Raw genomic sequence first — 25,484 nt, 5'->3', positions numbered from 1 at the left:
TTCTATGAAGACCTACAAAACATTCTAAAACTAACACCCAAAAAAGATGTCCTTTTCATTATAGGGGACTGGAATGCAAAAGTAGGAAGTCAAGAAACACCTGGAGTAACAGGCAAATTTGGACTTGGAGTACAGAATGAAGCAAGGCAAAGGCTAACAGAGTTTTGGCAAGAGAACGCACTGGTCATACTGAATACCCTCTTCCAACAACACAAGAGAACTCTACACATGGACATCACCAGATGGTCAATACCAAAATCAGATTGATTATATTCTTTGCAGCCAAAGATGGAGAAGCTCTATACAATCAGCAAAAACAAGACCAGGAGTTGACTGTGGCTCAGATCATGAACTCCTTATTGCCAAATTCAGACTTAAATTGAAGACAGTAGGAAAAACCACTAGACCATTCAGGTATGACCTAAATAAAATCCTTTACAATTATACAGTAGAAGTGAGAAATAGATTTAAGGGATTAGATTAGATAGACAGAGTGCCTGAAGAACTATGGATGGAAGTTTGTGACATTGTACAGGAGACAGGGATCAAGACTATCCCAAGAAAAAGAAATGCAAAAAGGCCAAATGGTTGTCTGAGAAGGCCTTACAAAGAGCTATGTAAAGAAGAGAAGTGAAAGGCAAAGGGGGAAAGGAAAGATATACCCATTTGAGTGCAGGGTTCCAAAGAATAGCAAGGAGAGATAAGAAAGCCTTCCTGAGCGATCAATGCAAAGAAATTGAGGAAAACAATAGTATGGGAAAAACTAGAGATCTCTTCAAGAAATTTAGAGATACCAAGGGAACATTTCATGCAAAGATGGGCACAATAAAGGACAGAAATGGCATGAACCTAACAGAAGCAGAAGATATTAAGAAGAGGTGGCAAGAATACACAAAACTATACAAAAAAGATCTTCATAACCCAGATAATCACGATGGTGTGATCACTATGAACAAAGCTAGTGGAGGTGATGGATTTTCAGTTGAGCTATTTCAACTGCTAAAAGATGATGTTGCAGAAGTCCTGCACTCAATATGCCAGCAAATTTAGAAAACTCAGCAGTGGCTGCAGGACTGGAAAAGGTCAGTTTTCATTCCAGTCCCAAAGAAAGGCAATGCCAAAGAATGCTCAAACTACCGCACAATTGCACTCATCTCACACACTAGTAAAGTAATTCTCAAAATTCTCCAAGCCAGGCTTCAACAGTACATGAACCATGAACTTCCAGATGTTCAAGCTGAATTTAGAAAAGGCAAAGGAACCAGAGATCTAATTGCCAACATCCATTGGATCATCAAAAAAGTAAGAGAGTTCCAGAAAAACATCTGCTTTATTGACTACACCAAAGCCTTTCATTGTGTGGATCACAAACTGTGGGAAATTCTTCAAGAGATGGGAATACCAGACCACCTGACCTGCCTCTTGAGAAATCTGTATGCAGGTCGGGAAGCAACAGTTGGAACTGGACATGAAACAACAGACTTGTTCCAAATCGGGAAAGGAGTATGTCAAGGCTGTATATTGTCACCCTGCTTGTTTAACTTATAGGCAGAGTACATCATGAGAAACGCTGCGCTACATGAAGCACAAGCTGGAATCAAGATTGCTGGGAGAAATATTAATAACCTCAGATATGCAGGCACACCATCCTTATAGCAGAAAGTGAAGAAGAACTAAAGAGCCTCTTGATGAAAGTGAAAGAGGAGAGTGAAAAAGTTAGCTTAAAACTCAACATCCAGAAAACTAAGATCATGGCATCTTGTCCCATCACTTCATGGCAAATAGATAGGGAAACAATGCAAACAGTGACAGACTTTATTTTTTGGTCTCTAAAATCACTTCAGATGGTAACTGCAGCCATGAAATTAAAAGACACTTGCTCCTTGGAAGAAAAGTTATGACCAACCTAGACAGCAAATTATGACCAACCTAGATAGTATATTCAAAAGCAGAGACATTACTTTGCCGACTAAGGTCCGTCTAGTCAAGGCTATGGTTTTTCCTGTGGTCACGTATGGATGTGAGAGTTGGACTGTGAAGAAGGCTGAGCGCCGAAGAATTGATGCATTTGAACTGTGGTGTTGGAGAAGACTCTTGAGGGTCCCTTGGACTGCAAGGAGATCCAACCAGTCCATTCTGAAGGAGATCAAGCCTGGGATTTCTTTGGAGGGAATGATGCTAAAGCTGAAGCTCCAGTACTTTGGACACCTCATGCGAAGAGTTGACTCACTGGAAAAGACTCTGATGCTGGGAGAGATTGGGGGCAGGAGGAGAAGGGGACAACAGAGGATGAGATGGCTGGATGGCATCAGGGACTCGATGGACATGAGTCTGAGTGAACTCCGGGAGATGGTGATGGACAGGGAGGCCTGGTGTGCTGCGATTCATGGGGTTGCAGAGTCAGACACGACTGAGCGACTGAACTGAACTGAACTGACAGCAAATTAAAAAGCAGAGACATTACTTTGCCAACAAAGGTCCATCTAGTCAAAGCTATGGTTTTTCCAGTAGTCATGTATGGATGTGAGAGTTGGACCATAAAGAAAGGTGAACACTGAAGAATTGATGCTTTTGAACTGTGGTGTTGGAGAAGACTCTTGACAGTCCCTTGGACTGCAAGGAGATCCAACCAGTCCATCCTAAAGGAGATCAGTCCTGAATATTTATTGGAAGGACTGGTGCTGAAGCTGAAACTCCAATACTTTGGCCACCTGATGCAAAGTGCTGACTCATTTGAAAAAACCCTGATGCTGGGAAAGATTGAAGGTGGGAGGAGAAGGGGATGACAGAGGATGAGATGGTTGGATGGTATCATCAACTGAATGGACATGAGCTTGAATAAGCTCCAGGAGTTAGTGATGGACAGGGAGGCCTGGCATGCTGTAGTCCATGGGGTCACAAAGAGCTGGACACAACTGAGCAACTGAACTGAATGCCCCTACTAGTCTTTGTCATCACATATTGATGCTGCTTATGATTGTTCCATATATTATCAATCGTCTACCCCATTTTGTCTCTGTCCAGGTCAACAAGCTACAACATGCAGTGCCAGTTCAACAAGGACATATAAAGCTACAGTGCACCAGAGAAAATATCACTCACCCTTAGATGGACACTGCTATAAGGACTCTGAGGCCTGAGACTAGCAAGAGGGGGAGGCCCAGTGCCCCTCACTGTCCCAGTTCAGACCTTGACGCCCCTATTCCCAAAGAACTGGGCCTCCCATCTCTTGAGGGGGACATGTTAGGTAGTTAAAATAGGAAAAAGGATTCCAGAATGGCGGTGGCTAGAAGAAAAGGAAAGTGAAAGCCCACGAAACTAGAACAAAGGAAGGTCCAAGGACTGGAGTGGGGACCTCAGGTAAAACAAACAGCACTCCTGGCTAGCCCAATTTACACAGGGCAGGCCCAGGGGGAGGAGAAAAAACGTATAAAAAGAGAAGCCAAAACTTGGCTGGGGGCCTCTCTTCTCTTCATGTCTTTTGGGTCGGCATGCCCTCATGCCTCAGGCCTCGAGGATGTATTTTCCTTTACTTTCTAAGTAAAATTGAGCTGTAACATGGAGCTGTAACACTAGTCTGTCCGAGGGCTGTAACGCTGGTCTGTCTGTCGCTTCAATTTTTTGCTGTGACGAGACAGACTGAGGGAATTACAAACTCCCCTGACATACCTATTTGTCTGGAATGGTTGTTTCTAGATTTTAGTTAACAAATCATGCTGTTATGAACAATCCATTCTGGTAGACATTAACACACACTTCTGTAGGATTTACACATAGGAATTGCTAGGTACATAAAACTGATGGCTTCTCTGATTATTCCTGAAGATAGATTCCTAGCAGTTAAATTAATGGATCAGAAGTTCTAAGCTTGGAAGAGGATTCAGGACCTCTGTGAATTTACTCCGTAATCAGCAAGATACGCTTTATTCTAGTTTAATTCTTTTTTTAAAGTTTAATTTACTTTTAATTGGGAGGATAATTGCTTTACAATGTTGTGTTTGTTTCTGCCATACAATGACATGAATCAGCTGTTAAGTATAGATATATCCTCTTGAGCTCCCCCACCCCCACAAGTTTAATTCTTCTACAATGTAAACTAGCTACACTTTGTTCAGTGTGGGAACAAACTATAGAATCAGTAAGCAGTTTCCTTTTTTCCTAAAGTTCATATGGAATTGTATTTCTTTCGTGCAATCTAATGCCTTCCAATTCATATGGGTTTGTGTAGTGATTATGGCTGATTGACTGGAAAGCTTAGACCTGTTGAATCTCATTGTACAGAAACATCAATTAACCATGATCAAATTAATAAAGACATTGATCCAGTGTGCTTTATTTGAGGATTCACTTTCCAGAGCTTAAATTCAGTCAATTGAATGTTTTAATATACATGCTTCTATGTTGTTTTCACTTTAGCAAATGTGAAATGTGTTTGTTCATTCACCTGTTTTGTGTCTTTCCTTGAATGCAGGGCTGAATCCTAATCAATGCCTAAAATCTTGCCTTGGCTGTGGTGGATATTCAGTAACTGTGTGTTGGAATAGTGTTCGATTAACACATTATTTCGGCTTCCCCAGTGGCTCAGCAGTAGAGAATCTGCCTGCAATGCAGGAAACGCAGGAGATTTGAGTTTGTTCCCTGGGTTGGGATGATCCCCTAGAGGAGGAAATGGCAACCCACTCCAGTATTCTGGCCTGGAGAATCCTATGGACAGGGGAGCCTGATGTATTAATAGTCCAGTTCAGTTCAGTCACTCAGTCGTGTCTGACTCTTTGTGACACCATGGACTGTAGCATGCCAGGCTTCCTTGTCCATCACCAACTCCCAGAGCTTACTCAAACTCATGTTTATCAAGTCAATGATGCCATCCAACTATCTCATTCTCTGTCATCCCCTTCTCCTCCCGCCTTCAATCTTTCCCAGCATCAGGGTATTTTCCAGTGAGTCAATTCTTCACATCAGGTGGCCAAAGTATTGGAGTTTCAGCTTCAGCACCAGTCCTTCCAATGAATATTCAGAGTTGATTTCCTTTAGGATGGACTGGTTGGATCTCCTTGCAGTCCAAGGGACTCTCAAGAGTCTTCTCCAACACCACAGTTCAAAAGCATCAATTCTTCAGTGTTCAGCTTTCTTTATAGTCCAACTCTCACATCCATACATGACTACTGGAAAAACCATAGCTTTGACTGGCTATGGTTTAGATGGACCTTTGTTGGCAAAGTAATGTCTCTGCTTTTTAATATGCTGTCTAGGTTGGTCATAACTTTTCTTCCAAGGAGCAAGTGTCTTTTAATTTCATGGCTGCAGTCACCATCTGCAGTGATTTTGGAGCCCCCCAAAATAAAGTCTGTCACTGTTTGCATTGTTTTCCCATCTATTTGCCATGAAGTGATGGGACTGAAACCATGATCTTAGTTTTTTAAACACTGAGTTTTAAGCCAGCTTTTTCACTCTTCTCTTTCACTTTTATCAAGAGGCTCCTTAGTTCCTCTTCATTTTCTGCCATAAGGGTGGTGTCATCTGCATATCTGAGGTTATTAATATTTCTCCCAGCAATCTTGATTCCAGCTTGTGCTTCATCTAGCCTGGCATTTCGCACGATGTACTCTGCATATAAGTTAAATAAGCAGGGTGACAATATTCAGCCTTGACGTACTCCTTTCCTGACTTGGAACAAGTCGGTTTTTCCATGTCCAATTATTACTGTGGCTTCTTGATCTGCATACAGATTTCTCAAGAGGCAGGTCAGGTGGTCTGGTATTCCCATCTCTTGAAGAATTTTCCACAGTTTGTTGTGATCCACACAATCAAAGGCTTTGGTGTAGTCAATAAAGCAGAAGTAGATATATTTTTTAAAATTCTCGTGCTTTTTTGATGATCCAATGGATGTTGGCAATTTGATCTCTGGTTCCTCTCATGCCATTACATTCCCATGCCATTAAAGTGTATGGGGTCGTAAAGAGTTGGACATGACTGAGTGCACATATACTCACCACATTATTTGAAATTGTTTCCTTTTTGTATTTTTGCTCTTCCTTAGTATGTTAAGTGTATTAATGATTATGATCATTTTGACTTTACAAAGCACCTTCTCTTCCCCTTAGGAGCTGTGAGGTGACAGGTATTTTGATTCTTTTTGATTTGGAATAATTATTTTGACATTTAAATGAGCCTCTGTCTGAATGTGCCCAAATTTTCATTTCTATCTTTTTAAACTTTCCTGCTCCTGAGAATTTTCAGGCTTATAAGATTGCAGGTAATTAATAATCTCCATCGCTGCATCCCAGATAGACATGGGAGTTGCCAGAAAGGAAGCAGAAACAAGTTTAAATAGAATAACGCTTAGCAGTGAGATAACATGTTACACCTGAAAGCCTTTGCAGACATTACCTAATCGATTTTCCAACACATTGGAAAAGTAGGAAATGGGTTTTTATTATCTAGCCATTTTATTGACTGAGAAAGTGAGGTATGCTTTTAATCTCTTAACTTCCTGAGAAGTGGACATTCACAACTTTCTTTGTTTAAAATCATAAAGATATTTTTTGCAGCCAGGTTTACATGATAGAGTTCTGTCTTTTTAAGCTTAGTCTTTTAAGAGACTCATCCTTTGACCTTCCATTTTTCTGAGAGGCAGGTAGCTGAGTCAACTTCAAAGCTTATTGATTTCATTTTCACAAAGCCAACACACTAGGCAGTTTCCAGAAGCAGTAAGCTCCTTTTGCTCTTTCACCATCCTTGGAGAAACAAGAGAATAGAACAGATGCCAACTCACAACACAAAGTAACATCTAATTCTCCCTGAAGGATGGTCTGATGGTGGGTAGAGTTAGTTTGGCCCATGTATTTGAAGGCCAGATTACTTACATGAATTGCTTATGTTCACCCAGTTAGGAAAGGAGTCTAGTGATAGGTGATCCCTTTCCCAATATTTTTTGGTTCTTAACCTTTTTTCCTTCAAGACATATGTTTATTTTGCCCAGAAGTCTACTCTAATACCTTTTCTCTTCTAGTCAAGAAAATATAGTGAGTAAATACTTTTAATTTTGTTACTACTTAAATTTTTTGAAGAAATGATATATTTACTTCATTACTTTATTAGTAATAACAAACGATTTACAACATATCTCACAACTAATTATGATCAAATGGTATGTTCATAGTTACAACTTTACATAAGATTTTTTAAATTAATTTTTTTCAAAATAGAAAGTAGACATTGTTATATTTTTCAGTATATTTGATTTCTTCAACAAAAACAAACAAACCCAACAGTCTTCCTCTCACTTGCTTACATCAGGTATAATTCTTTTAAATTTTTTCACTGTTGATTTTCTTTAAGTCATTTTTGTCTATTGTGAGCCAAGCCCTTTCTGAATCCTAGAGAAGTGGCAAGAGGTGAGCCACCCTTACATTGAGTAGCCTGCAATCAAGCACAAGTGATTGTTTTGAGGAAATAACTTGTATGGGGAAAATCACTTAACCTCTCCAAAGTTCAGTTTCCTCATATAAATAGTGGATTAATAATGCTTGCTTAACAGGTATCATTATGAGGACTTAAGGAAATAATTCACATGATAGCACTTATTACTGGCACAAGGTAGGCACTCAGAGACTACTTATTCAGTTTACTTCTGGAGAACCATGCAAGACACTATCATTAGATTATTAAATTATAATATGAGGCTATTTTAAAAATATGAATTGAGAGACATAAGCGAGAACTGAGAGCTAGAATTTATTAGGAAAAGATCTGTGGAGGATATGAGGTTTAAAGAGGCTGAGCTTAAATGATGAAGCTGTAGGTATTATCAGGGTAAGGAATGGATTGGCTCTGATTTGGAGAAAGAGTTTGGACTCCCTACTTAAGTCTCATCAGCTTTTTATGCCAACATTGTATTTGCATTGATTCCTGAGTGACTTCACAGGAAATAATTCTTGTACTCTGTGGTAAAACCCTGAGCTAATCCTTGTTAGTATTACTGCTATTTTCATGGCAACCATCAGATGATATATAATCTTAGTGAGGCAAGATGTGAGAAGTATTTTCATCAACAAATACCCAAATTTACTGGTGGAATGTCCCATGGGAGATAACCTTATCACTTAGCTGCTGTCCCCCAAATCTAAACCCTGCTCTTCTACATTTCTGTTTGAACATTTAGTAGGAGATATTTTTAAGAAAAAAAAATCTTGCCATGGATTTTCTCCCATAATGGAATATCATTACACTTGAATTCTGTTTGAATAGTTTTTGGAAAATGGACATAAGTGATAAGATAAATCTGAGAGGTGGGAAAGGCTTTATATTTCATTTATAAATATTTCTGTGACTATTGATAAAGTTTTATAACTACTGGTAATTAGGTATGAAGGTAAAATTGACTTGATCATCTTTTGTTGATTTTACTGAAAGATTTAAAACCAAAATTCTTAATATTTAAATATAAAAATTTCTTGCTGAAAACTGAACTCACTCTAATATGGGGGATTTTATAGAATTTGTTTTCTGTGACATTTAAGAAATATGTTATAGAGACTTGATGTGGGTAGAAGGGGAAAAAGGAGAAGCCTGGGATAATTCCTTTGTGTAGGGCTAAAACTCCTAAGAATGGAGTTCCCATGGGCTTCCCTGGTGGCTCAGAGGTAAAGCGTCTGCCTGCAATGTGGGAGACCCGGGTTCGATCCCTGGGTTGGGAAGATCCCCTGGAGAAGGAAATGGCAACCCACTCCAGTACTCTTGCCTGGAGAATCCCATGGAGGGAGGAGCCTGGTAGGCTACAGTCCATGGAGTTGCAAAGAGTCAGACACGACTGAGCGACAAACTAGTAAAGAAGGGAAGAGGCAGGAGAAACATGTTTGGGTGGAGGTCCTAGAACCAAGAGTTCCGCTTCTGTATGTGCTGAGTTTGAGATGCACATCAGCTATCCACCTGGACTTGTTGAGTAGGCAGTTGGAGGAGCCAGAAGTCAGAGCTGGAGATAAATTACAAAAGCGGTCTGAAAGCATTCAGGAAGAAGTGCCCACTGGAGACCTGGTTGTTGCTGGTAAACCTACCCAAAGTAGTTATGAGGAGTCTTTTCCCATGGATGTGGTTGTAGAGTGGCATTTTCATTGGCTTTTGGATCAGACCTGTATTTGAATACTAGCTCTATCATTTACTAATTAAGTGACCTCAACCATGTGAGTTAATCTCATTTAGCTTCACTTTCTTCACCTATAAAACAGGTTAACAGGACATATCCCATAGCATTGTTAAGATAAAATGAAATAACGTATGTTTCTTAGAGCAGTGGTTGGATGTGGGAAGTGCTTTAAAAATACTATCTTCTTTTTCTTCAGATTTAGTTTGTTGCATTCAATCCAAACTAACAAAACATGAGCTTCTCTTCCAAAATAAAATAAACCTGAATTTAAAGTCTACTCTCACATATACTTTTAGGGTGCCTACTTAATGATAAGCTCCAAAAAGGATTTGATTCAAATCTATTTCCTATCAATCAATAATGACCTTACAAAATAAAGGATTTTTGTGCAGATCCTCTGCAACTTGGCCTCAGGTAGGGCTGTCATTCTCTCCATCAATCTCTGTGCCAAATTTTCCTGGCTCTTTAAGACCAACCTGCCTTCTTTTACATTTAATCTTTTGGGCTTTCTCTGCCAATGACCTGAACATCAGATCTTCAACCCAGTTGATCTTTGAGGTTATTAGAGCTGATAGTGATGGAGACAACAAAGCAGCAGAACAGTCAGCACCCACAGTACTTAACTGTGTACCAGATGCTCTTCTCACCACTTTTATTTAGTTTATTTCACCTCCACAACAGGCTTTTGAGGTAGCTACCACTTTCTCTCCATTTTACAAGTGAAGAAACTAAGGCACAAAGAGCTGTGTAGTTTTGCCTCAGGTTATACAATGCAGTAACTGGGAGAGAAGACTGCTCTTTTCAGAGGTTGAGTTTGGAAGACAGTTTTCCCACAAGAACAGAGTCTTTTTTCATCTCTGTATCCTCAATTAAAAGTATAGAAAGCAAATGTTCCATCCATGTTGGAGTTAGTGCAAAGTGCCAGCCCATCAACACAGAGGATGTGTCATTCTGTTTTCTTTTTTTTTAAAAAAAGAGGGAGGAGACCAAGTGAATCAAAAGCTCTGATTGTGAATATAGTATACTGGCAACATCTGGGGCCTGTTTTATTTTATAAGTCCTCATAGGACATTTAGAAATAAAAATTTTAAAATCTATTCTGACTTCTGAAATATTTTTTATTTAAATAGCAGTAGGGATCTGACATTGAATAATGACCCTCCTCCAGAAACAAAAGCAGATTAACATTTGTCCTTTTTTTTCTATTAAAAGCCTGTGCTGCCAGATTTGCTGGTCTTTGATGCTGAAGGATTACTCTTTGTGACGTGATTAAAAGATGATAATAAAACTAGTATTGTGCTCTAATTTTAAAGTTAGTTCAAATAAAATTAGACATGATCCCTAAGGGCAGTTTTTCACAGATCCATATAAACAGGCATTCCCTTTCATGAATAATAAACATTGTTAGTGGCATCAGAGTTTCCTCATTCCAGGGGATGAGTTTTTAGCATCTCTGAAAGTCATCCACCCTGTGGCTTTTTGACTAAAAGAAGACAAATAGTATTAAAATGGAAAGAAACTGAAAACGGGAGCCAGGCACCAACCAGCTGTGTGATCTTAGACAGGACCTTACTTTCACTCATTCAAATCATATTATAGGCCTATACGAGGTCATGCTTGGGTTCCCACTGGTGTGCACAGTTGTGTGTATCAGTTTAGCACACGTTGGGTCATAGGTTCTTTTATTCTGGTTTGTTCGTCTGTGGTGCTCACCATACCCCACTAGCAGTTTTCTCACCCTGGCCCCCTAGTTTTAGGGGCCCTTCTTCCCCAGGCCCATCCAACTATCTCTGCTTAAGGAAATCTTTCCTATCAAGATTCAGCCCAAACCCCATCTTCTGAGGAAGTCACACTAGCTTCTCTTAGCTGCTTTCACCAGTTTTCAGTTCAAGGTCAACCATACACTGCAGCCCAAGATTAACTGCATGTGCTGAAACCCTAATATATTTGTGACTCCATGTGGCTCAGTCTGTCCAAGACATTAAGTACAATTTAACTTTCAACCTAGATTTCTCCGTCATATTATGTGTTGACTCTTTTCTTTCTTCCACTTTACTTTCAATATGTTTTCTTGCACTTCTATAAGTCTTTGTTCTGATTTTTTTTGTTATCTTTGTCTCTAGGTCCAACTTTCTCTGTTACTCTCCATTGCCCCTTGTCTGTGTGGACTCACTGCCAGGAATGAAACTGACAAAAGCAAAGTATCCTTAGAGGGAAGAGGAATGAAGCAGAGAGAGGCTCTAAGCAAGCAAAATGTAACGTTTTTTGAGGATGCTACAGAAGGAAGAGATGTGAACCCTTTGACGTGAATAAATATTATCCTCCCACCATGCCGAGATCATCGGGAGAAGCTCCGAATTGGGTAAGAAACAGTCATTCACTTCCTCTAAGAAGTTACACAAAGTCTTAGCTTTGAAATATTCCAAAGCATTTTATTGTTAGGGCCCAACAGTGTGTTTTCAGGTTGGAAAAAATCTAGTTCTACCTGTTCTCTAAAAACAGTGGTAACTGAGATGTCCTTCAGGGTCATTGAATGGTGAGATTTTAGATATTTGGTTGTATAGTCCCAATGCTGGGACACTGACACTATCAAATGGAGGGAGTTTTCTGTTTTGCAAACTGTGTATGGGGGGAGGGGAGTAGTTCAGAGCAATAGTTAAAACAAGAAGACATTCTCAGGAGCAAAAGGAAAAAAAGTAGTCCAGCCTGTGCATAGGCTGCCCTCTTTATTCTCTTTGTGCACACATGCATACACACGTACACACACACTCTGATGACAGGCCACCAGCACTCTATGCCCTACCTTCAGCCCTAAGGCAGATGTTCCCACAGGGGCTGCCCCCTAGGCAGTAAGGAGGTACCCCCAAGATTCCCCAGCTTTGGAAACAGACTCACATACTTTATTCATGGCAGGACATGTTCTCGTTGGCTGCCTGGGGCTGCTTTTTCTTCCTCCTCCCCCAGGTGAGGCAGCCAGCACCTCTCAGGAAGCCTCTCAGAGATGGTAAAAATCCATGCCTCTGAGTGGAAAGAGCTCTGCAGTCTTGTGATTTAGGTTTGAATTCACTGACTAGCTGTGTGATCTTAGGCAAGTCATTAAACCTCTTTGAACCCCAGTCTCCTCATCTCTAAAATGGGCAGAAAAAATTATTTGCCAATTGTTGACATGTGCAGTTCTTGGCACCTGGTAGGTACTAAAAGTGCTGTGCTAAGTCGTGTCAGTCGTGTCCAACTCTAAGACTCTATGGACTGTAGCCCACTAGACTCCTCTGCCCATGGGATTTCCCAGGCAAGAATACTGGAATGGGTTGCCATGCCCTCCTCCAGGGGATTTTCCCAACCCAGGGATTGAACTCCCATCTCTTGTGTCTCCTGCATTGGGAGGCATGTTTTTTACCACTAGCATTAGCCCATACCTAGTAGCTATTACTGTATCCACGTGATGAAGTGAGGGGAGTCTAGCCATTCTCCTCACTCTGCTTCTCCAGATGGGGTCCCCAAGCAAACAGCAGTAACTGTTAGCACATTAGGAAGACAGGTCTGCTGAGTTACACTTGGCACTAAACCAGATCCCCAGGTTCACTCTTCTGCATGTTAGCCTGTGGGAGAGCTACAGCCGTGGCTGGTCCAGCTGTGCTTAGTCTTGTGGGACCCCTACAGGCCTGTATCTCAAGTTGAGCATAGCCTCCTCTTTAGCCCCCTCCAGAATCCAGCCACATGACACACTGGCATGTGCTACAGGCTTCGTGTTTAATCTTCATGAGTCAGCTCATTTTACCTTCAAACAGTCCTAGGAAGGATTGCTGTTCTCTCCCATTTTCCAAATGGGAAAACCAACTCTATGAGATGAAAATATCTTCTCTGTCATCACCCAGCTCATCTGTCACAGAGGCAGGGTTGAAACCCAGGGTCATCTGAATCCAGAAGCATAACTGACAAAGAGCCTCTCCCTGACTAGACTCTTGCTAGGCTTCTCTAAGCACTCTTGCTGACTGGGCCTCATCCTCAGCCTACAAAAACTACAGGCTCTCAGTATGAATGATGTGGTCTACCCCCACCACATCTGAAGACCTGAACAGACACTAATAGTTTCTAGCAGCTCAAGGCCACATCCCTGTGATGGCTGGAGCCTGGCAAATGTGCCTGCCTGAGGAAACTCAAGGCTCCCAGAAGCTACTGCCAGTTTATTCCAGCCAGTGTTTCAAGATCGGACCCTGCCTTCCTGTCTCCGTGGGAGGCTAGGAGCCTAGCTTCTTTAAGCGCCAGTTAGCAAACCCAGATACATTTCATGTGGACTGGTGCCCTCCACCTTCCTACTTTCTGTTGATTTAGCAGGAATTTCCCTGTGTAAACCCTGCCACTGCCCCTCCCTGCTTTCATTCTCTCCCTAAGATGCCCCCTGTACAAATGGAAGCTGAGGTCAGTTCATGCTGGGCCCTCATTCTTACTGCAGTAGAGTATAACTAATTAATATTTGTCCTTAACACTTTAGTGTCTATGTTTTTCTGTGACAGCTCTTTACCACTAGGTTATCTATCTAATACTGATAAAAATTCCCTGAAATAATTTCTCTATTCAGCCATCTTGATTAAAAGAACTCTGCCCCCAGAGTTTTTGTCCAATAGATGGTCACAGGTTTGGACCCCTGTTTGCTGGAGCCTGGGACTCTCTGTCTTTCTGCTGTGACGCTTACCTGCATTGGCAAGTTCAGTGGTGGGGAGAGGGCTATAGCCTCATGGCACCATGGAGGGCAGGCCTATAAATACTGATTCAGAGATCCCAGAGAGGCTCAACCGAAGCTTCACCTCTGGGCTTGCCCTCCGTTTCCCTGTGACTACGGAGAGGCCAGCGGCAGCACAGCCCTGCCTCCCCAAGGCATCCCTGGGGAACTCAGAAGCTCTGGGTAGTGACAGGAGCCCCCTCTTAGACGAACACTGGGGACTCTGGAATGGGAATGCTGGCAGAGAATGCAGGAGCCTATTCTTTCAACATCACTTCCAGTGACATTCTCCTGAAGGGGCCCCAACCAGAGAAGTTCTCTGGAATCCAGTCTCTTTCTTACAGCCTTTCTAGGATTATTCTGGAATTATCTGATAGTATATGAAATCAGGGCTGGGAGGAACACAGGCAGCTGTGGATGCCAGGACCACACATAACTGCAGGGAGCATGAGGTGGGAGAGAATGGGAAAAGAGGGCTAGATGCCCCATCACAGCGGGCACTCTAGATGGAACCCTGAGCCCTGCAACTGTCATGGGGCTACTGGGGAGGGCTCACTCCAATGGGAATCTAGCCTCTGATGCCAAAAGATGAGCAGAGGAATCATGTGTTCAATTGCTTTGAGACAAAGTCGATGTGAGAAAAAATCATTGTATGTTATGATGACATTTTGTTCCCATACCCAAGACAGGCTAATAAGAAGGCAGACCCAGCCACATAGAGATTGTGGCAAGAGATTAAGTGTGCCACAAATAAAGCTGGTCAGGCACCTGCATCACCCGCCAAGCTTGTTCATGCCCAAGCATGCATCTACAACCATATACAGACTCCTACTGCAGCAAAGCAGAATGCTGTCACAGCACCACACTAGTTAGCACATTTGGCCAACCAGAAATGCCAACTGTTTGCTAAAGGTAGAGGAAAAAAGAGAGATAAAGACCAGGTTAAATTTCCTTTATTATTCAGACTTTTTGCTCATAACTTGTTAAGACCTCTGCCCCTCATCCTCCACCTTTCCTTTTTTTTTTTTTTTTTAATTTTAACTTTGTGGGTGTTTTTTTTTTTTTTTTGCAGCCCTCTGCAGCATTAGGGAACTTTGAACCAGCTCTAATCTTCCTTTATTTCTTCTTTATCCTGGTGAACTTTGGAGAGCAGAAGCAGCTTTTAAAAACTCAAAGTGTCACGCTAAGACCTAAACTTACTGTTTTGTCACATTTAGAATCAACACCAAACTCCCCACCAAAGGCCTCGAGGTCTCACATGGCCCAGCACCTTCTACCTTCTGGTATTCAACACCCAGACACACTGGACTGCCCTGCAGGGCCTCTGCATCTGCTGTTCCTTCTTCTGAAGCACCCTTGCCCATTCTTATCATGCAGGTCTTGCTCAAATGCCTCTTCTGGAATGAGTTTTCCCTTCCTGAGCCCCCGGCTCCCACCCTCCAGCAGTGCCTATTAGAGCACCCACATCACCCACCACCATCTCAGATACTCGCCACCATCCTCTACTTGAGAGAACACCCACCTAGGGCAGTTACAACCACACGCCTTCAGGGCACCAGGGAGTCAAGGGGCCAAGGGCCCCCTGGTGTCAGCAACTGGGCCAGTTTGTTCTGCACATTCCCCAGGGCCTAGACGAGTGCCCAGCTAAGAGGAAGGGTATAGTTGATGCGGTGAGTGGAATTATTTCACAGGCTGGGAGATCCTGGATGAGGGGCTGCTGGCGGTCGCATCTCTGTGAGTCACATCCTTTAAGCACGCTCACTGTCCCACCCAGGGCTTCCCCTTTCCCCACAGAACCTGAGGGGGACGTGCAGTTGCCCCACAGTTTCTATCTGCATCCCTGCAGCTGCACTAGTTAACAAGCAAGGTTAACTTCTGAGGCCATGAGAGAAACCTGAGGGTCACGTGATACACATGCCAGAGCACTTCCTTTTTCAAACCCCTCCTTACTAAGACTCAAAGCAAGAATTCAGGCTGCTAGAACCCTGCCACAGTTTTCAAAAGGTTGTTTGCCAGTGCAGCCGGTGTTGTGATAGCAATTCATTGTAGGGGAGGAGTTGAATTTAACTATCTTTGTGAACAACAAGCAGTAGAGGAGGGCTTGCCTCCCCAGACCACTAAGGCAAGGACATCTGAGGAGCATTTTCACAAGCCCCCCATGCCTCCCCGGTACCCTGAAGGCATGGGGTTGTAACTGCAGCAGGTGGGTGTTCTCTCTGGTAAAGCAGTTCCTTGAGGGGGCCAGGTCTGCAAGGCAGCAGACAGTGAAGGGTGATCCCTGCCCATGTGATCTGACCTGAAACAGGCAGCTGTTGGTCACATCATCCCAGATCATGAGATTAGCAGATCAGGCCCTAAGAGCCAATGGCTTATCTCCACCCACTGCCTGGGCTCATGGGCACCCATTCCTTGAACTCAGACCTCAAGTGATCAAGCATGTCCACCATTCTCTGTGGGAAAAGTACTGCTCTCTGGACTTTAATGGCATATTGCCCACCACCTCCTCTCCCCACAAATATTCTGACTACAGAGCAGATGGAGGATGGCCCTCACACACCAGAACGCCATGGTCTTTTGCTGACCTTTAGAGGAGTAGCATTGAGGTGGCTGATTTGGGACCTATGGGTCACTGCATCTCTGCCCTCCATGTGTACAGGTAGGCTGATGCACTGGGCAGGATCTTGTGTAAACTCAAATATGTGGAGGCAACTGACATCACTGAAACAGGGGTTGTAGTGATAGCCCTCATTCTCCATTATTTTTATACGATATAGAGCATTCATGATGTCTCTGAAGTATACATTCTTATTCTTTCACGTTTGCAAAATTTCTTTCTAAATTAACATTTCAGTGTTCTGTGTTTTGGATATTCAAAGAAAGAAAATCAGACGGCAGTGGCTTCATGATTTGGGTTTCATTCCTTTTTCCCAGGAGTTCTACCCCAGGTTTGTAGGCTGCAGCCATCAGCTGGGAGAAGCGGTGGGGAGGGACAGAGCAGCAGGCCCTGTACTGGGAGCAACCACAGGCCCAGCAGGTCTCCTGATACTCATGCCGATGCCCACAGCCTTTGCACACCACAGCCAGAGAGAAGGGGCCTGGCTGCCCATCCAGCTCCTGGCCTAAAGACCAGCTCTTCAGGCTCTGTGCCAAAACCCACTCAGCTCTTGGTTACTCCTCTTCCTCCTTGCCTGAAACAGGCAACTCCAGGCTTCTTACAGAAGTGTGTTCTGTGGGGACCCACCAAGGCTGAGTTCACAAGGGTCCCAGGACAGAGCTGCCAGGCAGGGTGCATGGAGCGCACACACCAGGCCTTTCAAAGCACGTCATTTAAACATTTGGGCACAACAAGCCTGGTGGGGATGATCTGGCTCCTGCAGGTCTAACTGCGGTGCTTCAGCTCCATCTTGGCCACCGCTGCTCGGTGCACCTCATCAGGGCCATCAGCAAAGCGCAGGGCTCGGGCCCCAGTGAAGAACTGAGCCAGTGGGTGGTCGCTGCTCAGCCCTGCTGCTCCAAAGGCCTGGCAGACACAGGGCAGGAGGGGAGGAAGCCCTGGGTGAGCCCTCATCCCTGAGAGCCCCACGAACAAGTGCCTGCTCCTAAGATGTGAGGACAGCTCAGAACAGCCACACTGCAAGGCTGTCCCCTGACACCTGTGTGACAACAGTGTTCTGGAAGACTCCAGATGGGGCCTCACTAGCCATCCCAGGGACACCAGGTTCCCCAGGTCTGCTCTGCTAGGTGACTTCTGCTGTTGGGAAGTCCCTCTCTAGGGGCCATGGATTGAGATTTGGGAAGGAGGCATCTCTATGTGGTTAGAAGGCTGGGCCTGGTGTAAGTAGGACCTAGGTTCCCCAAAATCTGAGCTCAGCTCCTTGCAAGCTGAGTGACCTTCGACAAATCACTTTCCTGTGCTTCTGCTTCCATGTATTCAAAATGGAAGCAGGAATAGGACCCCTCATAGGGTTGTATCTGAGGAGGAAAAGGACAGTCATGTATGGGGGTTGTGCAACAAAGGGCTGTTATTAGTTTATAGGAGGTTGGGCAGCTAAAGGAGAGGAATTCTGAATCTTATGAATGATTCAGAAGAACCAGCGATCCATCATCTGTGCTCACCTGAATAGCACGATCAATCACTCGGGAAGCCATGGATGGGGCCACCATTTTAATCATGGCAATATCCAGAGCTGCAGCCTACAAGGAAGAGGAACTACGGTGAGGAGGGCAAGACCCCAGGATGGAATGCGTGGAAGACTGATCAGTTTCACAGGGAGGAGTAGAAACAGCAGCTCCAAACAGAGATCTGAGCTCCTGGTGGACCACAAGCCTTGCCTGGTACATGGACCCTACCCAGCACCAACGGGTGGAGAGGCAGGGTGGGTGACAAGGAAAGTGACGTAGGATGCTGTGTGGTGTGGGAAACTGCCTTGTCAAGGAAAGACAAGGGGCATCTTCCCAGGTGACAGGCAGCATCACCACACACTCAGTGCAGAGTGGGGACTGGCCTGAGCCTCAACTGGGGTCACGACCAGCTCTGTCTCCAAAGGAAAGGTGGCATGAGGCCAGCCAGGACTCTGGGGAATTGAAGTACAAGCATCTTCCCTGAGTTTGGGATTTCAATCAAAGCCCCTGAGAGCCCTCATACCTGGCACTAGATGACCAACAAACCAGGAACTTGAGCCTGGGTCACCCCCTGCTACCAAGGCCTCTCAGCTAAGGGTTAGAGACCCAGTAGAGAGATGGAGAAGGCAGGGATTGACATGGCATCATGCCTGGTGTTAGGAGGCACTCAGAAAGAGCCATTTAAGGAATAATGTCACGTTGAAAATAAAGCTTTTCTGGTTAACTCCCTGGCTTATTCTCAGTTTGCCTGATGCCTGGAAGACCAGGCAGGTCTGTAGCTCAGGCCGGGGCCATATGGACCTGTCAGGCCTGCTGACAGATGGTCACTGGGTCAGTAAAACAGAAAGGTCAGTCCTCGTTATTGTACCTTTTCCGTTTTTGAAAAGCTGCCAGGCAGTTCCAAGGAGAACTGAAGCAAAGTTATTTATGTCAAGGAGCCAAGCGCTTTCTCTGTGGTTTGCTGAGTGGGGAGGGAAGAGTCAGCATCTAGATTTCCGGGCTGGCATCCCTCACCGTGTCCTCTGGACCTGTCCTCTGTGAGGTCCCTCGGCCTCCTACCTTATTTCCCGCCACATCCATGACGTGGGCAGCTTTCAGCACCAGCAGCCGGGCCTGCTCGATCTCCACACGGGACAGGGCAATGTCTGCGAGGACAGTGCCCTGCTCTACAAGGGGCTTCCCAAAGGCCACGCGGGACTTCGCCTGTGGACACAGGAGACAGGATGGGAGGCATGGATGGTGCTCTGCAGAGGAGAGGGTGGAAGCACAGCAGAGGGCGGGGGCGTGGGGGAAGCTAGACAATGTGGTGGCTGCACAGATTATCTCCAGGAACCCCTTTACTCCAGCCCTTCTGCCCCATCTGGGCAGGCCTGGCCTCCAAGCAGGACAGAGCTTGGTCTGAGTTGCCTGTGGCCCAGGGCTACTCTGGTAACCAGGCAGTGACTGTGGGTGCCTCACACAGGCCAGGAGGGCGCCCTCTGCTGACAGCAGGGCCTGCTTCACATCCTGAGGAACTCTCAGGGGCAAAGTCTGGGTGCCAGAGCCCTCTTGTGGACAACTGTTATTGCAATGGGGATTCTAGAGTCTGAAAACTACAATCAATCAGAAGAACTTAAGGGATCTTTTCTCTGCCCTACTTTTTAACTAAAAACAGATAATGACACCAATTATATTACTAATGGCATAAAAGTATACATTTTCAGACCAAAAAAAAGAAAAACCACAACACAAACAACATGGTATTCCATCATCTAGTCACACTTTAAATTTTGGATACTTCTCCGTATGCATAAACATACATATGCATTTTTTTAACAAAAAAATGGAATCATATCCTTTATAATGCTTTTGTAGCCTGCTTTTTTTTCATTAAGGGTTATCTCTTTACATATATTAAGAAACAGATTTCTACAGCATTGCTTTGGAATTTCACTGCATGCCCATAACCAGGGTTATCTGACCAAGCTCTACTTGTTAGCCTCACAGGTTGTTTCAAAGTATTATAATCATGGTTGTGGTGAAACTCCTAGTATCAAATCTAACTACTCCTTATGATCAGGTCCTATGAGTGGGATGGCCACATCAATACTTGGCACCTTCTAAGACTTCTGGCATGTACACTTAAGCTGCTGTGCAGGATGAGACTAGACACTATACCTGAGCCCTTAAAGGGAGCATTTTCTTTAAAAAAAAAAAAACAAAACTAAACTAAAAACAAAAACACAAAACAAAGAAATTGGACAGTAAAAGGGTGTGACTATCAGATTTGCTCAGTGACCTATGCACACATGACCATCTCTGTTCTTTGGACAGTATCTTGTGAGATATTTTGGGGGCTCAAAGATTCCTTCAGTTTTCTTTGCAAAATTGGTATCACTGATTTGAATTACCATTGCCAGCAAGAGCTTTCATTTGTGTGGACTTGCAACCTTCGAGGGGTCACAGAAGAATAAAGTTTTAAATGTGCTTTGGGAGGAGGATGGTGCAGGGCTGGATGCTAGAACCCCAAGTTCTCTCTATTACCTAATTTTTAAAGATGAACTAATAGAAGAAATGGTCATCAGTAGACCATGACCCTGTGGACTTGGAACCTTGCCCTCTGCTGTCACAGAGCTTGGCCTTTTCCTTCTGGTCACCTTGACAGGGCGAGGCGCATTCTTCTCTGAATTTGAAACTTTAGCAAAGTAAAAGAGGCAGAGCAAACACAAGGACACAGCTTCTTGTAAAGAACATCACCTTGCTTCACCTGCTAAGTCTGCTCTCAGAAAACAGTTAGGATTAGAAGTCTGAGAGGAAGACAGATGGGTCATTCTGATCCAGAGACAGGCACAAAGGGAAGTACTTACTCGGGCCTTCATGAGTGCCAGCGCCCTCTCTGAGCAGCCAATCAGCCGCATGCAGTGATGGATCCTGCCGGGACCCAGTCGGCCCTGGGCGATCTCAAAGCCCCGGCCGGGGCCCAGGATGATGTTCTCTTTGGGCACGCGCACCTGCTCAAACAGGACTTCACCGTGGCCACCTGAAAGACACAAAGGGTTCTCCGAGTGATCTGCCTACACATTTTTCTTGATGTATTTATCTCATCTGAGGCAATATTCCTGCCCTTTTGTAGTCTTAACAGGAACGTGGTTGAACAGTGAGGGAGAACAAAATGGAGCCTATTAAAAATAGAAAATAAGTCACTAATTTACATGATAACAAATGAATAGTTTGGCATTCCTTTTCTAAAACATAACTCTAGGGATTTCCTGGTGGTCTAGTGGTTAAGAATCCACCTGCCAAAACAGGGGACATGGGTTCAACCCCTTATCTGGGAAGATCCAAAATGCCTCGAGGCAACTACATCCATGCACCACAACTACTGAGTCTGCACTCTAGAGCCCAAATCACAACTATTGAAGCCTGTGCACCTAGAGCCTATACTCTACAATAAAAGAAGCCACCAAAATGAGAAGCCCACACACCATGATGAGGAGCAGCCTCTGCTCGCTGCCACTGAAGAAAGCCTGAAGGCAACTATGAAGACCAGGTACAACCAAAAATAAAGAAATCTTAAAAAAAAAAAAAGTAACTCTAACTAAAACTGGAACTCCCTAGCAGTATTGTGACTCTAACAGTGTATTGACCATATGGGAACTCTGAAGTCAAAATGTAGACAAAATCAGCAGAGAGAAAGAGCCCCTGTGAGAGGCCCTCCAAGCTGGGAAATCGGCTCTCCACACTGAGGTCTAGAAGAGAAGGTCTGGAGGCCACTTCCTGCCTCCATCCTCTGTGGCCTCCTTACCTCCTAGACTCCTGCTTGTCTTCTGTGATTAAAAGAGAAAAAAACAACAGATGAATGCCTGTCTGAACCTTGCCTACACAGTTGATACTCGTGAACTGAAATGCAGGAGCACGTGGCCTTCCAAATGTCCTCAGACTCATCCAGGTGTTACTTTTGCACTGGAGCAAGCGTTACCCAAAGCCTTTTCCCCAGACCCAGACCCACACAGAGAAGCAAGCTGTTCCCGAGGGGCCAACCTGGTGCGTCCTCCAGCCCATACACCGTCAGTGGCCGGATGATTTTTATCCCTGGAGTATCCATGGGAACCAAGAGTATGGACTGCTGCTGGTGGCGTGGGGCATGTGGGTCTGTTTTTCCCATAAACACGCAGAGCTGGCAGCGAGGATCCAGGATGCCTGCCAGGAAAGGATAGAGACAGACCCGCATCATCTGACACCAGGGCCATCAGCTCTGCTTAAACACTCACTCCTGGCCCAGAGAAGCTGAAATCAGCGAGCAGATGGGGCCCTTTAAGATGTCACGTGATCAGATGAGGACATGCAGCCCTTTGACCAGCAATAAGAGCAACTGGTTTCTGTCCCAGTGAGGAAGGAATCCAACATCCTAAGAACAGTTGATTTGTAAAGCACCACATCGGGTTGAAAATATAATTTGGAGACAAGAGTCTGAAAACTGCTGAAAACTGCTACTTTATCAGTGGCAGCCTGTTGTGCTTTGTTCCCACAGGAGGTGGAAACATGCTGGCTTTGGGCACAGGCTTCAGAGTCAGGCCAGCCTTGAACTCTGGGTGGTTCCCTACTTGCCAATAGGGGGGCTAGTACCTTGGGCAGTGACTCAAGTCACTTCTCCATCCTAGTTTCCTTCTCCGTGAAGTGGGGATAATACCACAGACCTTCTGGGGAAGGGTGGAGACTCAGTGAGGGGAGATCCCCACAGCATGTACCGCGGGCCCTGGAGAGTTAAAGCCTAGTGAACGATAGGATTATCACCAGCCCTTCTGCTATAACACAGCTGACCTCACAAGAGGGGGCACCATTGAGGAAGTGACCTCCAGCCTGTCTAAAGGGAGACACCCACAGCAGAATGAGCAGAGTGGGGAGTGGAGAAGAGATTCCTGGAACTGTCACATGTGGGGTCACCTGGAGTCCATGTAGAACCTTTGGTTCTCTCAGAGTTTGCTGCCTCTTCTGGAAACAGAGACAGAATCTCCTTTGTGTTAACTGGAAATGAAGCTAGTCCCGCCCACAGTTTCTCAGACAACAGCAGGGCAGAGAAGACATGCTTATCAGGCTAGACCCACATAAATGTGATTGAAAAATGAATTTTAGGCCAAATACCTGTGATCCACCACTTGTGACCATTGATGACGTAGAAGCCATCTTCCTCTTGGATGGAAGACTCAATGTTGGTGGCATCTGAGGAGGCGACCTGAGTGAGAGCACATTCTGATTAGAGCTGGCAAGGGTCCCGAGGTCCCTGATGGCAGACCCGATGGGGCTGGGTGAGGGTCTGGCCTGATGAGGAGCGCCTGTGGGTGACCCAAGGTAGGTACCTGGGGCTCAGTCATAGCGAAACAGGAGCGAGCCTTTCCCTCCAGCAATGGAACCAACCAGCGGGCCTTCTGCTCCTCGGTGCCGTATCGAACCAGAAGCTCCATGTTCCCTGTGTCTGGAGCAGAACAGTTAAAGATCTAGAACGAAGAAAAATCATAAGAGTGACTTTACCTTCCATATTTAAAATTCAAACATCTCAGAAGCATGGACTCTTTCATGTCATAGATCCTCTGACACCGTCAGGAAAGTCCTTCCTCTCCCAAGGAAATGCAAAGACCCACAACATTCTGAATACAGTAGCTCAGAGGCCTCTGAAGCTCAACTTCGGAGCTCCTTGGGGAGAGAAAGTAGATTGGAGCTGTTGGATTGAGGCTCCACAGAAGCCAGCTGCCAGGCTGTGTTCAGCCAGGCCCTAACTTCCTGAGAAGACACCACCCCGGCTCCTTTCCTGCTCAGGCTCCAGCCACCTGCCTGCAGTGTCTTTACTCATAAGAAGTCTGAGTTTGCGTCAGAGCTCCTGAGTCCAGTGCTGCTGCAGAGAACCCCGTCAGCCCAGGAGGATAAGTCTCTGGAGGACAAGGATTTTCTCCCATGCTGAGGAAGACGGTAAAGAAGGTACCTCGGGAGCATACAGAGACGTGCCCATGACCTCACACAAATGTGCGTACTCCATGTTGGTCAGCCCTGCTCCATATTTCTTCTCGGGATCAGTCTCCAGGGGTAGAAAAAGGTTCCAAAGTCCTTCGGCCTTGGCTTTCTCCTGTCATGGCAAAAAGAAATCAAGGATTCACACAGGGTGGCCTTCATTTTATTTTGGCCCATGAAAAATAATAAGTCCAAATCATCAGGCTGGATACAACCTTGCAGATCTGTGGGAGGAGAATGGGAAGTGTCCGGGGACAGCCCATTCCTAACAGGGATGGTGTAATCAGTTCACTTCCCCGTGTCTATATCCCAGATGGCCCACTAGCCCACTTCCATCACTGCTAGCATCACTACTGTCATCACAACACAGCTAGACCTCACATCATGAACACAAGAGAGTGAAGCTCCTTGAGCGAGTCTGCAGGGAACCAGCCCAGGAGATCTGGAGGCAGTCTCAGCGGCTTTGAGAATAATATAATGATGATGGGTGATGAGATACTTAAGGAGATGCCCTGTCCAGCTTTCTTCATGAGGCACAACTTTGTTCCTGGGGAAGTACCCCTAAGTTTCTGAACATAGCTCCTGACAGGGAAACCAGGGAGTCCAGCCTGGGTATCAGGAACCCAGGCCGTGAGTCAGACTGCCTGATTCAGACCCTGCCCCACCACACCTGCTGGGAGACCTTGGGCAAGATAGTGGAGCTCCCCGTGGCAGTTTCCTCATCCCTGACAGGGGACGTCACCAACCACCCTACCAGTCACAGCTACTGAGTGAGACTAGGAATGGAGGTGACTGACTGGAACAAGGATCCGAATGGGAAGATTATCAGGAGTTCAGGTTAGAGAAGGAGGCTCAAAAATGGATGGGAATCCAGGCAGCTTAGAGAATGGCAGCAGGACAAACACTCAGTAGTCCTGCTGTTCAGTGAGTGAGTGCCAGCTGTTTTCTCTATCGAAAACACTTCACTCTTCCGGTTCCAGGTAGGGACCTTGGGGCTGCCCTAGCTTGGCTCCATGTGCCCAGTTCCTGTCCGGGCATTGTGGGGTGGGTTGAGCTGGCACCTTGACTACAGTTCTGCCAGACTGTCCAAAGGCAGGGAGGGAGGCACCCAAATGACTAGGGTGCTACTACCCAAAGAAAGGAGAAGAGACACTAGGTAGCCAATCTATGTCCAAAACGCATCTCACTAGAATGTTGGAAAGATTAGTTAGGTAACACAGAGTGTTGGACTCAGAAGCTGGGGCTGCAATAAATATTAGTGATGATGCAAAGTCTTCCCACTGGGAGGGTACCACTTGGCTGGCTCTTCCATTACATGGGGGCTGCGCTCTAGAACATATACTTCTAGAATCAGCACATACACTCGTCTCATGACTATGTTAAGCTAATCAGCTGAGACTGCAGTGACCAAGGAGAGGAAGGACAGATTAACTGGAACAAATGAAGCAGGAACGGAAAGGAGAATTAGGAAAAGAAGCAAGGGAGTTCTGAGAAGAGGAAGAATAAGGAAGTGAA

General features: G+C 45.0%; 1 protein-coding gene across 5 annotated transcripts in view; it reads right to left on the bottom strand.

The window, feature by feature from the left end:
• Window positions 1–6,446: 6,446 nt before the first annotated feature.
• LOC120871029 (acyl-CoA dehydrogenase family member 10) overlaps window positions 6,447–25,484 on the bottom strand; it is a 57,408-nt gene continuing 38,370 nt past the window's right edge. For 3 of the 5 annotated variants that reach the window (XM_040250648.1, XM_040250649.1, XM_040250650.1), the window contains exons 14-21: window positions 23,944–24,084; window positions 23,324–23,461; window positions 23,109–23,199; window positions 22,008–22,166; window positions 20,834–21,006; window positions 19,047–19,190; window positions 17,982–18,059; window positions 15,701–17,385 (exon numbers count right to left, since the gene is read on the bottom strand). In XM_040250648.1, the coding sequence (XP_040106582.1) occupies window positions 17,245–17,385; window positions 17,982–18,059; window positions 19,047–19,190; window positions 20,834–21,006; window positions 22,008–22,166; window positions 23,109–23,199; window positions 23,324–23,461; window positions 23,944–24,084 (1,065 nt within the window). In that variant the 3' untranslated portion in view covers window positions 15,701–17,244. Of the gene's footprint in view, window positions 6,738–14,962; window positions 17,386–17,981; window positions 18,060–19,046; window positions 19,191–20,833; window positions 21,007–22,007; window positions 22,167–23,108; window positions 23,200–23,323; window positions 23,462–23,943; window positions 24,085–25,484 lie in introns of those variants that run through there. The other 2 variants (XM_040250647.1, XM_040250646.1) reach the window with 2 other exon arrangements.

This window comes from Oryx dammah, unplaced genomic scaffold, assembly GCF_014754425.2.
Source record: "Oryx dammah isolate SB20612 unplaced genomic scaffold, SCBI_Odam_1.1 HiC_scaffold_12, whole genome shotgun sequence".
Classification (NCBI taxonomy): domain Eukaryota; kingdom Metazoa; phylum Chordata; class Mammalia; order Artiodactyla; family Bovidae; genus Oryx; species Oryx dammah.
The sequence above is the reverse complement of the archived record's forward strand: the minus strand, read 5'-3'. Positions and strand labels throughout refer to the sequence as shown.